Source organism: Arvicola amphibius, chromosome 1 (assembly GCF_903992535.2).
Source record: "Arvicola amphibius chromosome 1, mArvAmp1.2, whole genome shotgun sequence".
Taxonomy (NCBI): Eukaryota; Metazoa; Chordata; class Mammalia; order Rodentia; family Cricetidae; genus Arvicola; species Arvicola amphibius.
Genome location: NC_052047.1, coordinates 104,074,891 through 104,088,436, shown reverse-complemented (window position 1 = coordinate 104,088,436; position 13,546 = coordinate 104,074,891). Strand labels below are relative to the sequence as shown.

General features: G+C 41.8%; 1 protein-coding gene across 3 annotated transcripts in view; it reads left to right on the top strand.

Moving 5' to 3' along the window:
• The window catches only part of Rnf121 (ring finger protein 121), a 58,195-nt gene that overhangs the window by 16,685 nt on the left and 27,964 nt on the right, over positions 1-13,546 (top strand). For 2 of the 3 annotated variants that reach the window (XM_038322597.1, XM_038322589.1), the window contains exons 2-3: positions 1,366-1,403; positions 3,505-3,646. In XM_038322597.1, the coding sequence (XP_038178525.1) occupies positions 1,372-1,403; positions 3,505-3,646 (174 nt within the window). In that variant the 5' untranslated portion in view covers positions 1,366-1,371. Of the gene's footprint in view, positions 1-1,365; positions 1,404-3,504; positions 3,647-13,546 lie in introns of those variants that run through there. The other variant, XM_038322606.1, reaches the window with a different exon arrangement.

Here is a 13,546-nt window from a genome sequence, read left to right as displayed (position 1 = left end):
GATGGTATCTTCTGTGGGTGCTGAGGATTGGAACCATAGTCTTCATGCTGTATAAGAAGTGCTTTATCTGCTGAGCCATTTATTTTCCCCAGCCCCTTAAAGCACTTTTCTGAAGTTATTAGGATGGTGAGAAACTAGGCCTTGAGCAGCTTAAGTACTAACTGAATATTTTTAGTAATGTTTAATGAATTATTTGAGAATTTCATATAATGTATTTTGAGCCTGTTTATCACCTTTCTTCACTTCTCTACCCATCCAGCTTCAAGTTAGTTCTTTTTCTCTTTTTGAAAAGTTCACTGAGTCCAGGTTGTGTTGACCTGTGTGAGGCACTTCCCTGACTAATCAGTGTACCAATGCCAGACCATTGAAAAACTGACTCCTCTCCCCGCAGCACTCAGCTGCAATCGTTCCTCAGTTAGACATAGGGCTTGGTTTCTACCTCCCGTCCTTCATTTTCGGAGTAAATGAATGTATTTTGATTTATTCATTTGAGTGCTCTAAGCCCTTATCTCCTTTGCTGTCAGGGAACATTTCCAACCCAGTTTGGCATAAAACTGAATTTTGGTGTGATTTCACACGGCAACTTTTGTCACTCAGAATAAATTTGACAATGTATAGATGTTCTTTCTGGATGCTACTGATTATATACAGGATACACTCCTTCCCCAAATATCAGTAGTGCCAAGTTTGAGTGACCCTAGATAGAACCAGAGCCTGGAGTTTAGAAGGTCACGCGTTTCTGAGGTCAGTAGCAGGACAGGAGTCAAATGTCACTTTGCCCTGGTGTAATGTTGTACCTGCTCCTGTGTGACCATTGTGTGGTGGTATACGATAATATTTTATCTGGCTTCCTATCTTACTAATCCTGGCTCATATCTATTCTAGTCATACCTTGTTCTTTGTATTCTGTAAACTTTTTCCCCCTTCCTGTTCATGTAATTTCCTTTGCCTAGAAATTTCTTCTCAATTCTGGATAATATTTCAAAATTATTCCAGGAAACCTTTCCTGGTTTATAACAACCCAGACTGAGTCAAATCCCACTTGTTCATTCTTTCATAGCTTATTCTTACCCTATAATAATATATCCATCATCCTCTGAGCATATTGGATGTCAGGACTCCCAGTCTGCGATTACATAGCTCAACCATGCAGCATTCATTCAGTCCTAGAACCCGAGCCACTAGCAGCTGAGGAAGGGAGAAGTCAGTGCGAAGTGGTGGCGAGAAAGGCTTCGTAGAAATCGTAAGGTGTGAAGCCTCCTCCTTTAATACCTTGAAAATATTGATGAGTAAAATGAGCCCCTTATTTTGGGTGGGGACAGTTCTAAGTCAATGACATATTTTTCTGGTGATGTCTTTCTATAGGTTGATATGTCAGACCTCTCTCCAGAGGAGCAGTGGAGGTAAGTGTGCCAGTTTGGGTCCCACAGGCCAACCCAGCTAATTGTGTAACTACTCTGTCTATGGATGCGGTGTCTTATGACAGGTCTTTTGCAAACCTTTCCAAGTTTCCGCGTCACTACTGAGCAGCTCACTTGGTCCTAGAGTAAGTTGGTACTTGCACTAAGCATCCTGTGGTGAAGCCAGCTTTGCCATCTATATGATACGGGATAAGTTTTTTAACTTCTCACTGCCTCTTTATCACTACCAGGTCCCCCTCCCCCACTTTTTTTTTAAGATCCCATACTGAGGATCGAATCTAGGCCTCATACATGTTAAACAAGTAATCTCCTGACCTGTAACTCCAGCCCTCTCTTTCTACTTTTTATTTTGAAACAGAGTCTGATCAAGTTGCCCAAGCTAACCTTGAACTTACTGTGTAGCCTAGATAGGCCTACAGTTTACCACCCTTCTGCCCCAGCCTCTGAAGTAGCTGGGGATAGGCCAGTAACACCAGACCTGACAGTCCACTCCGTTTGTCTGTTTGGTTTTTGTTTTGGTTTTTGGTTTTTGGTTTTGTTTTTTGAGACAGAGTTTCTCTGTGTAATTTTGGAGCCAGTCCTGGAACTCACTCTGTAGACCAGGTTGGCCTCGAACTCACAGACATCCGCCTGCCTCTGCCTCCCAAGTGCTGGGATTAAAGGCATGCGCCACTGGCAGTTCCGAAGATTTCTTTTTAAGTGGATCATATGTAGAGAAAGAAAGCAGGATTAAGGTTGCTCACATCATTTTACATGAATAATGATTAAAAGAGTACGACCATATTGGCATGGTGGCACGCACCTTTAATTCTTGGACTCTGGAGGCAGAGGCAGTTAGGCTTCTGTGAGTTCAAGGCTAACCTGGCCTACATAGTAAATCCTTGTCTCAAAAAAAAAAAGAAGAAGAGAAAAGAAAAGAAAATGGAAGGACTAAAGAAAGGAAAAAGGGGAGAGAAAGGTTAGGGCCGTTAACCTGATAGAAACAGGAAAGTTCTTTTTTGTTTGTTTGCTTTAATGCAATCATAAGTATTTGAAGGTTCAGCATTGGGAATGAGGTGTGGCTATGTCCTTTGTCCTTCGTTTACATAGAATTTAGGATTAGATACAATGGATCAAAGCTATAAGTAGTATATTTTTGTTTCGTTGTAAAATATACATGTATGTTATTAGACAAGTTCTAACAAATGTGTTTTAGACAGACTAGCTTCAAACTCATAGAAATGCCTCTGCCTCCAGAGTGTTGGAATTAAAGATATCTGCTCAAGTATCTTTTTTACACAACCCAGACCAGAAAATGTCAGTTAAAGATTAATGTTTCAGATACATTGTCTAGTTGAGCCCTTGCAGAGGCTGTTTCCTTGATGCTGGTCATAAAGACGTAGTTGCACTGGTGTAGACTTGGAAGAGCTCAGACTTTTAGCCTTTAGTTAGTGCTAAACTCTCTAGGCCTGGCCAAGAGGCGTGATGAATAAAGCAAGACTCCCAATGTCACACCCGTTAGTGCTGTGAGAAATACCAAGAGGCTTCATGACTATGAGCTCTACTTTCTTTGTCTAGTGACAGGTTGAAATAGGATTGGAATGGGCAGTGACTCATGCTTCTCCTGGCATTTCCTTCCTGGGGGCAAGTAGCACATCATTTATGTCTAATCCCAGTAACTGTGCTTTGTAACCAGAGCCCGGAGAGCCTCTGCTGTAGTCATGGCCTTTCTCTCAGACATGGTTCTTAGCTCCGAGTTCTCATGGTACCCTTCAGTTGAAAAACCCAGTGCTGCTGGGCGTGGTGATGCATGCCTGTAATTCCAGCACTCAGGAAGCAGAGGCAGGCAGATATTTGAGTTTGAGGCCAGCTTGGTCTACATCGTGAGTTCTAGGACAGCCAGGACTTTGTAGAGATATCCTGCCTGATGCATAAATAAATAAATAAATAAATAAATAAATAAATAAGCAAGCAAGCAAATAAATAAATGGAGAACCCCAGGGCCATGTTGTGAGCTGTGAACTAGAAGGATACCCTAGGAAACACTGCTCCTTTACCACCACACCATCCCTTCCTTGACTCACCCTGCCTGTTTGCCTTTCAGGGTCGAGCATGCACGTATGCATGCCAAACATCGTGGCCATGAAGCCATGCATGCCGAAATGGTCCTCATCCTCATTGCCACCTTGGTGGTGGCCCAGCTGCTCCTGGTACAGTGGAAACAGAGGCACCCTCGTTCTTACAACGTAAGCCACTTCACTCTTTGAGACAGGAGCTCCTGTAACCCAGGAAGGCCTTGAACTCATTAAGCAGATGAGAATGATTTTGAGCTTCTTAATGTTTCTGTCTTTACCTCTCAAATACTAGGATTGCAGGTGTGTACTACCACACCTGGCCCCTCTTACTTTTTAGTCATCAAGAGACCCTTCGTAAGTGTCCTAGGATCCAGGCTGATCCAGGGCACATGTAGGCAGATAAAAACAGTTGCAATGGATTTTCCATATGGAATGATGAGTCGTTTGTGGGACATACGTGTGTGTGTGTGTGTGTGTGTGTGTGTGTGTGTGTGTGTGTGTGTGTGTAACGAGCAAGTGATTTGGTATATGAAAACAAGAATAAAGCATGAGACAACTTTTCTGTTTCTTCATTTGTTTTGAGACAGGGTCTCACTGTTCTGACTGTCCTGGAACTTGCTATGTAGACCAGGCTGGCCTCGAATTTACAGAGATCTGTCTGCCTTTGCTTCCTAAGTGCTGGCATTAAAGACTAGCACCACTACTCCCAGCCTGACATGAGACTGCCTTATCATCAGAAAAAGTAGATACTTCTTTTTAAACATTGTGAGACAATTCCTGAGGTAAATATCAGAGATCATTCATTTGGAAGGGAGATCATTGACTGGGCAAGCCAACACTAGTCTTATGAGAGGGGCTAGACTTCATTAATGTGTATTCCAAAAGCCAAAATGAAGCACAAACAAAAAGGCAATGGAGGAAGTGAAGAAAGAATATGTAATGCATACAGAAAGCAAAGAGCTAAGTGGCACAAGGAAGTTCTTATTAGTAATGACACTGAACCGTACATAGGTTCAATTCTTCCAGCAAGATTGGAGTAATAAAGAAAAGGTCCCATAACTTATCAGCATGCTAGGTGTATAAGTCTCATGTTAGATATCAGGATACACACAAGCATACACACAATGAAAGAAAAGGACAGGAAGAAATATTCCATGAAAATGATAGCCAAAAGAAGGTAGAGGACATAAATTCAAGACCAGACTATTCTAAATGCTTTGAGGGCAACCAGGACTACAGAATGAGACTGTCTCCTCCAAACAAACAAATAAACAAATCTTTAAAAAGAAAGGAAGGTGGGATGGCTATACTAATTTCAAATGACATAGGCTTAGGTAAAAATTACAAGTGATAACATATTTATGTGATTATTTGTAGTTGGAAGCTGTTCATTCATTTCCCAGCTACCCTGACCAGAAATACTCACTCAGAAACTATATTAATTAAATTACTGCTTGGCCAATCACGTAAATGTATTGCTAGCTAGCTCTTATATCTTAAATTAACCCATCCCTATTATTTTGTGTTTTACCACAAGGCTCATGGCCTACCAGCAAGGTTCTACCTGGTGGCTTGCATCTTTCTCCTCTGGTAGCTACATGGCTTCTCACTGACTCTGCCTTCTTTTCTACCAGCACTCAGTTTAGTTTTCCCGCCTAGCTCTATTTTGCTAAGCCACTGGCCAAAACAGGTTTATTCCTTAACCAATAAAAGCAACACATATACAGAAGGACTTCCCACACAAATTATTGTATATATTAGTGAAAGTACAATATAGCAAGAAGATGTCACCACTTTTAATCCCAGCACCTAGGAGACAGGCAGGTGGGTTTCTGTGAGTTCAGGGCTAGCCTGATCTTCATAGTGAGTTCAAAAGCAGCCAGGGCTATATAGAGAATCCTGTTTTAAAATCAAAAAACAACAACAAAATAATAAAAATTACACTTTAAAAAGAAGAAAAGGAGAGGAATCTAAAGTGGCTCTTTAAATAATTGTTTGTTTGTTTTAAGTTAAGGTTTCTCTGTGTAGCACTGGCTGTCCTTGACTCACTCTGTAGACCAGGCTAGCCTCTAAGTCAGAAACCTGCCTGCTCTGCTTCCCAGTGCACCATCATGCCTGGCCTTGATGTTATATTTTAAAACTTTGTTTGTTTATTGAAACAGGGTCTTATGTATCCCTGGCTGACCTGGAACTCACTGTGTAGACCTGACTGGCCCTGAACTCACAGAAATCTACCTGTCTCTGCCACCCAAATGCTGAGATTAAAGGGCTGCACTCACTCCCATGCCTGGCCCCAGACTTTTAATGGATTCAACAGATATTTAGCTTGGAACTGAAGTGCCAGCTTTGTAAACCTGAGTGATTCTGGAACCCACTGTTGAAGGGGAGAACCGACTCCTGACTGAAAGTTGTCCTTTAATTTCTACACACAGCTAATAATAAGTTAGTGGGTTTTTTTTTTTTTTTTTTTTTTTTTTGCACTACAACTTTATTTAGTTTACAGAAGGAGTCTCTTAGTATAGGTTGTAAAAAGGAAAGATTTAGTGTAATTTACATTCATTTTAAGACTACTCTGTGGTGGTGGTACACGTCTTTAATCCCCAGCACTTGAGAGGCAGAAGCAGGCAGACCTGTGAATCTGAGGCCAGCCTGGTCTACAGAGTGAGTTCCGGGACAGCCAGGGATACACAGAAAAACCCTGTCTTATTCAATAAAACCAAAAGCAGAAGTAAAAATTTGCTCTGTACAAATTTAATTCTGATCAGTATGAACAATACTTTCATAGATCTACTGCATATAAAAACTTTTCATCAAAGCATTAACAATGAATCAAGTAGCCTGATTGTATTTAGACAAAACTGGCCATCAAAACCATTTAGATTTAGTGCTGATGAGAGCCAAGAACCCTCGATAAATACATACTCAGTCTGCAGCTTCTTCTTTGAAAAAGCTTTATATAATTATTGATAGGATACTAGTCTACATACTACTTGCCAATCTATACTTGTAGTCTACAGTTAGATATTCTATCTTTTTTATTAAATACAATCTATAGATATTTATAATTTCATCCAGGAAGGATTCCTTCACAGAGGGAAGAAAGATTAAAACCTTTCAGTTTTTATTTTCTTTACAGGTTTAGATAAAATTAGGTCATGCTTTAGTGCTGTGCAAATATTTATAGCCTGTCAGTCTTTAAATTCTTTGTCAAAGAGTGGTGCCACTCATGTCTGCCGTAAAAATCAGCTTGTGGTTTCAATACAATTAATGGCAAGCATTAATTCTAAATGCAAAGTATATAAAGTAACAAAATTAGTAGCTGGAGTTTTTTTTTTTTTTAACAGAGGATGGTGCTTAGTAATGACATCAGAGGTTGTTCTCTGGTGTACACATATACACACATGTACTCCAATACACATCAAAAAGCAAGAGTGATAGAGTCAAGATTTAGGGTATTGGTCACCTTGTCTGAGAAGGAGATGGGAGAACAAGATTGAAAAGAACACATAGTTAAATCTAAGTAGTTTTAGTGTTTCATTGTGTGCTGACTAGTAGGTTCATTGTTTGAGTACTGACTGAAAAGGGTAACAGACAGATACCTGGTAAGTACAAGCAGAAGTACACATATATATTAAATATATTGTAGTGTTTTGGGGATAAAGAATGGGCATGAAAGAGAATTGAAATGACTCCCTGGAGAATGCTGTGTTGAGGAGACACACTGGGATTACTGTCGACTAGTAGAAGCATGTAGGGTTTGAGGAAGCTTTAAAAAAGAAGTGTTTATGGCATGCCAGAAAATGATGGGTATATAAGGTTGTGTTTCTCTCCAGCTGAATACAGTTTTGTTCTTTACTAGTGTAGGTTAGGTTGGCAGCCTCGCCCATGTGATCACCAAGTGGAAAAACACCAGTCCTGTTCTCCTAAATGAGAGTTTTCATCAGGGACTATTGGCATTTTAGGCCAGCTTATTTGTCAGGTGAGGAGGGCTGTGCTGAGCATCACAGAAGAGCAGATGAAATAGGCTTTAATGCCAGTAAGGGTGAGAGCAAGCAGGTGAAGAGCGGTTCCCCCTTCTATGTCCTTTATAGAGGCTCCCAGCAGATGGTGTTGCCCATATTTAGAGATGGGTCTTCTCATCTCCAAAGATATGGATTAAAGGTGGCTCTTGCCACATCAAAAACCCAGATTAGAGCTGCAGAGATGGCTCAGCTGTTAAGACTGCTGGGTGCTCTTCCATAAGTCCTGAGTTCAATTCCCAGCAACCACATGGTGACTCACAACCATCTATAGTGGGATGTGATGAACTTGTCTGTCATAAAGGTATACATGCAGATAGAGCACTCATACATACAACATAAGTAAATAAATCTTTAAAAAAAGATTAGAAGTGGATTATCCCACTTCAAATGATTTAATTAAGCAAAAATCCCTCATGGGTATTCCCAGCCATTTGGGGTTTTAATTAATTCCAGATATAGTCAAGTTGACAACCAATAATAGCCATCACATCAGGTATCATGAGCCTCTACAGTAGCGCCTTTTAGTAGATATCCAAGTTTTTTTTTGTCTCTAGACTTTGCAGTGTGCCCCCTGGGAAGCACAGGGATCCCTGATGAAAAGTTCTGCCCTCCACTCTGGAGTGGCAGGGATGCTGCCCACCAGCTTGTCTAGCCTAGGTGCTCCGGGAAATCACTTGCTCAAGTCTAGCTTTTCACATTTGAAGAAGAGTTAGCTCAAATTAACTTACTTGGAGCAAACTGTTTTCTTGTCTCTAAATTTCCGATAATGTTCTTTTTGTTTCCACCATCAATAAAAATACCTTAAATTACTTATAGTTTACACTTGATAATTATTACCCAAAAAAGTACTTTTCTTGGCTAGATATGAACTGTAGTACTTCCCTGGTGACAAGCAGGGCCCAGCACTACAAAGCAGAAGCAAAGCTGCTATAAGACAGGGTCATGGCTCAGTGGAAGAGTGCTCGCCTAGCGTGTTCAAAGCTATGGGTTTAACACCTGTTACTGGTAAACACCAATAACAAAATGAGCTGCTGAGGGGGCTCTGTGAGTACAGACCCTTGAAAATAAACCCGATGACTCAAGTTTGATCCTTGTATCCCAGGCTGTCGGAGGGGAGAGCCCACTCCAGTTGCCCTCAGCCCTCTTCAGATGCACACTCGGCGTGTACACACCTGCCATGCTTCTCTCCTTCCTCCTTCCTCTTCTCCTTCGCCTTCTCTCGGTCCCTTTCCTCCCTCCCCTTCTCCTTCTCCTCCTTTCCCTTCCCCTCCCTCCCCTTCTCCTTCTCCTCTTGTCTCCCTTCCCTCCCTCCCCTTCTCCTTCTCCTTCTCTCTCCCTTCCCCTCCCTCCCCTTCTCCTTCCCCTTCTCTCTTCTTTCCCCTCTCCTCCTCCTCCTCTCTCCCATCTGTCATACACACTAAGTAAAAGTAATAAAGCATTCTTAAAAAACAAAACAAACAAACAACAACAAAGCCAGGTGGTGGCTCACGCCCTTAGTCCCAGCACTCGGGATTCTGAGGCAGGCGGATCTCTGCATTCAACGTCAGCCTGGTCTACAGAATGAGTTGACAATCACAGATGCCAGAAAAATCCTGTCTCGAGCCCTTACCCCAAAAATAAAACAAGAAAAGAAAAGAACCCAACCAAACTACTATCCAAGATAGGGCAGGGATTTCTACCCGTTTTTTAGCAAGCAGAATCTTAAGTGATTTGCTAAGAGAATATGAATGTTAAATTGCAAAACTAGAGCCCAAACTAAAATCTAGCTGTTGCTGTTATGATTGCTGTTGTTTGTATGTGTTTGTTTTTATTTAGGATCTCATATAGTTCACTGACCTTTACCCGACCTTTAGCTGACCTTTAACTCACTGTGTAGCTGCAGCTGATCTTGAATGCTTAATTCTCCTGCTTCTTACTCTCCCAAGTGCTGGGATTACTGGTATGTGCCACCATGTCCTGCCTTTTTAGTTGTCTTATGTGTATGGGTGTTTGCCTGCATATGTGTCTGTACCACTTGTTGCAGAGGCCAGAAGAGGACCTCAGAGGACCTGGCACTGGAGTTCCCGACAGTGGTGAGCCACATGTAGGTGCTGGAAGTTGAGCCCAGGTCCTCTCCTAGAACACTCTTCACAGCTGAACCATCTCTCCAACCCTTCTTTATGTGTATGTGTATGGAAAACAAATACTCTTTGTTAATTATTAAATATTAAGTTTATTAGTGTTTTGCTAACATGTGCATCACATGCCCATGGAGGCCGGAAGAAGTCAGCAGTCCCCTGGAGCCGCAGTTACAGGCAGTTTTGAGCCTCCATGTGGGTGCTGGGAACCAAACCGAGGTCTTCTGTAAGAGTACCAAGTGCTCTTAGTCTCAGAGTCAACTTTCCAGGTTCCTAAACCTGACTCCTGTTTTTTTCTCTCAAAGGCCTTAGGAAACTATCATACCTTACCTGCAACAGTCATTTTTGCTTTTAGCTCTCCTGAGTTTTCTCCCTTAATGACTTTGTCCAAGTCCTTTCCTTGGACCTCAGGCACCTTATTTTTTTTTTTTTTAAATGTATTTATTTATTCGAGACAGGGTTTCTCTGGAACTAGCTCTTGTAGACCAGCCTGGCCTCGAATTCACAGGGATTCTCCTGTCTCTGCCTCCTGAGTGCTGGGATTAAAGGCATGTGCCTCACCGCCCGGGCTAATCTCAGGTATTTTACAAGCCCCATTTTGTTGGTCATGTCACCATTTTACCTCCCCGTTTCAGGGACAAGATCTGGATTGGAAGCCTACTCCAGGTCAGACTTGCCTTTTGGCTTCTCTGCAGCTCAGTTTTCACCGTCTATTCAGATTCTATTATTACTCACGCCTTAGCTCCCTCAGGGATGTTAGGGAAGGGAGATGTTTATGCCCGGAAAGCATCTGTCCTATTTTTATAGATCTCCAAGGAACAACTTTCATCATTTTTGTCTGCTGACAAAGAGAGCTTGTTTTCAAGTCCCCCGAGCAGCTGCTACTTCCTGGGATGCATGAGCAGCAGACCTACCTGGGTTCTAAACTTAGGAGGCCATTAGACATAGATCAAGTAATGCCTTTTGGGGAAGCTTTTCTTGGTTTTCCCACTGCAGATAAAGTGCCTCCTTTCTGTACTTTGTTGACCACCAGGACTTATACCATTCTAGAGTTTACTTTGAATTAGTTAAGTTTTTGTTTTCCTTCAATAGACTTAAGTTCTTGCAGAGGCCTTATTATTCATGTTGGATACCCCAGTCCTTAGCATGTTGTTAGTGTTTGTGAAATTGCTTAACTGATTCTTATTGATTCTTATTTGAAGAGGGGACAGCTTGGGAAAGAAGCCATAGTTTTAAGATCCCAGTCTTAGGACACTGGTAGTTAAATTAATTTAGTGTTTCTCTGAAAGACAAGAGTTGCACCCAGAGGCAGGAGGGACACAGAGACACTTTTTTTTTAAAGCTCAGTAACATCTTAGTGATGTGATGGTTGCCTGTGAGAGTTAGCATGACCGTTTGCTAGGGGTCCAGTAGGAGGGAACTGCCAACCACATCTCTACCCTACAGGCTGGTTTAGCCATGTCTTATCAAATCATACAAGCAACTGGGTATGTGTGCTTATTGGGCCTATAGATAGCTATCTAATGGCTGGCCTTTGCTGGACCATTTTCCTGGCATAGTGACTAGTGTTTTTAGCTGGTCTTATAGGATTCTGTTGCAGATGTTTTGTAACCTTGGCTGCCTTTATGGTCATACTTCCTTAAGCCAGGGTTCTTTGTATAGTTGGTATGATGCTTAGACCTGAAGCCAAAGGCCCAGTGACAGAGCAGAGGACTCTGGAGCACCATCTTCTTTCTCATTCTGAGTAGACTTTCAGTTAGGTAGCATGAGGTTGCCATGGCTCTGTGGAAAACTCAAATCCCTCAACATGTTTTTGATGTGCTGCTCTTTTTGTTTGTTTGTTTTTCAAGCGGAAACCTTTTCCACATAAGGTTTTATTTTTTTTAACTTGGTTTTATGTGGTAAAAAGACCCATTCTAAGACAATATCTTCACTCTGCATTAAAATTACTGTAGGGGAAATTTTGGAAGGCAATATGACTAGAATACAATTAAGATTTTGATCCACCTGATCCATATATGTGCCTTCTGTAATTTCAAACAAAGTTGAATTCTTTCTCAGCTTCAGCTGTTAATTCCCTGGGATTATTTAAGTCTTTGTCACCATCTAAGGTTTTGTTTAAATGAATTATTAGATCAGGTATTATCCAAACAGCTAATCGTAGACTGGAAATGTCTCCTAACAATCTTTGAAAGTCATTAAGAGTCCGTAATCGGTCTCTCCTAATTTGAGCTTTTTGTGTTCTAATTTTCTGTAAACCTATTTTATAACCTAGGTAATTGACAGAATTTCCTCTTTGTATTTTTTTCAGGAGCATTTTTTTGTTTTTTGTATTTATTTGTTTGTTTGTTTATTTATCTATTTATTTATTTATTTTTAAAAATTTCCGCCTCCCTCTCTAGTCCAAGGAACAGTCAGGGTTCCCTGCCCTGCGGGAAGTCCAAGGTCCTCCCCCTCCATCCAGGTCCAGGAAGGTGTGCATCTAAACAGACTAAGCTCCCCCAAAGCCAGTACATGCGTTAGGATCAAAACCCAGTGCCATTGTCCTTGGCTTCTCAGTCAACCCTCATTGTCTGCCATGTTCAGAGAGTCCGGTTTGATCCCATGCTTTTTCAGTCCCAGTCGAGCTGGCCTTAGTGAGCTCCCATTAGACCAGCCCCACCATCTCAGTGGGTGGGCGCACTCCTCATGGTCCTGACTTCCTTGCTCATGTTCTCCCTCCTTTAGCTCCTCATTTGGGCCTTGGGAGCTCAGTCCTGCGCGCCAATGTGGGTCTCTGTCTCTATCTCCATCCATCGCCAGATGAAGCTTCTATGGTGATATGCAAGATATTCATCAGTATGGCTATAGGAAAGGGCCATTTCAGGCTCCCTCTCCTCAGCTGCCCAAGAAACTAGCTGGGGACATCTCCATGGATACCTGGGACCCCCTCTAGAGTGAAGTCTCTTGCTAACCCTAAAATGGCTCCTTTAATTAAGATATCTTCTTCCTTGCTCCCCTATCCACTCTTCCTCCATCCCAACCATCCCATTTCCCCAGGGTCTCCCCATCCTCCCCTCCTCACTTTTCTCTCCACATCTCCCCATCACCCCTTACCGCCACCCCACCCCCACTCCCAAGATCCCAATTTTTGCCAGGCAATCTAGTCTACTTCCAATATCCAGGAGGATAACTGTATGTTTTTCTTTGGGTTCACCTTCTTCTTTAGCTTCTCTAGGATCAGGAATTATAGGCTCACTGACCTTTATTTATGTCTAGAATCCACTTATTAGTGAGTACATACCAAATTCATCTTTTTGGGTCTGGGTTACCTCACTCAGAATAGTGTTTTCTATTTCCATCCATTTGCATGCAAAGTTCAAGATGCCATTGTTTTTTACTGCTGAGTAGTACTCTAATGTGTATATATTCCACACTTTCTTTATCCATTCTTCCATTGAAGGGCATCTAGGTTGTTTCCAGGTTCTGGCTATTACAAATAAAGCTGCTATGATTTTTTTGCCAGGCAAAAATTGGGATCTTGGGAGTGGGGGTGGGGTGGCGGTAAGGGGTGATGGGGAGATGTGGAAAGAAGAGTGAGGAGGGGAGGATGGGGAGACCCTGGGGAAATGGGATGGTTGGGATGGAGGAAGAGTGGATAGGGGAGCAGGGAAGAAGATATCTTAATTAAAGGAGCCATTTTAGGGTTCATAATTGAACAAATGCTTTTGTAGTATGATATGGCATTTCTTGGGTATATTCCCAAGAGTGGTATTGCTGGATTTCAGGAGCAATTTGTAATCCCCATTTAGGCAAAAGTTTCTTCTTAAAATATTCTTTCTAACATATCTGCATTGGAACCAGATAGCAAAATGTTATTCATGTAATGATAAGTTATAGATTTAGGAAATTGTTTACTTGTTATTTCCAATGGCTGACTTACAAAGTATTGG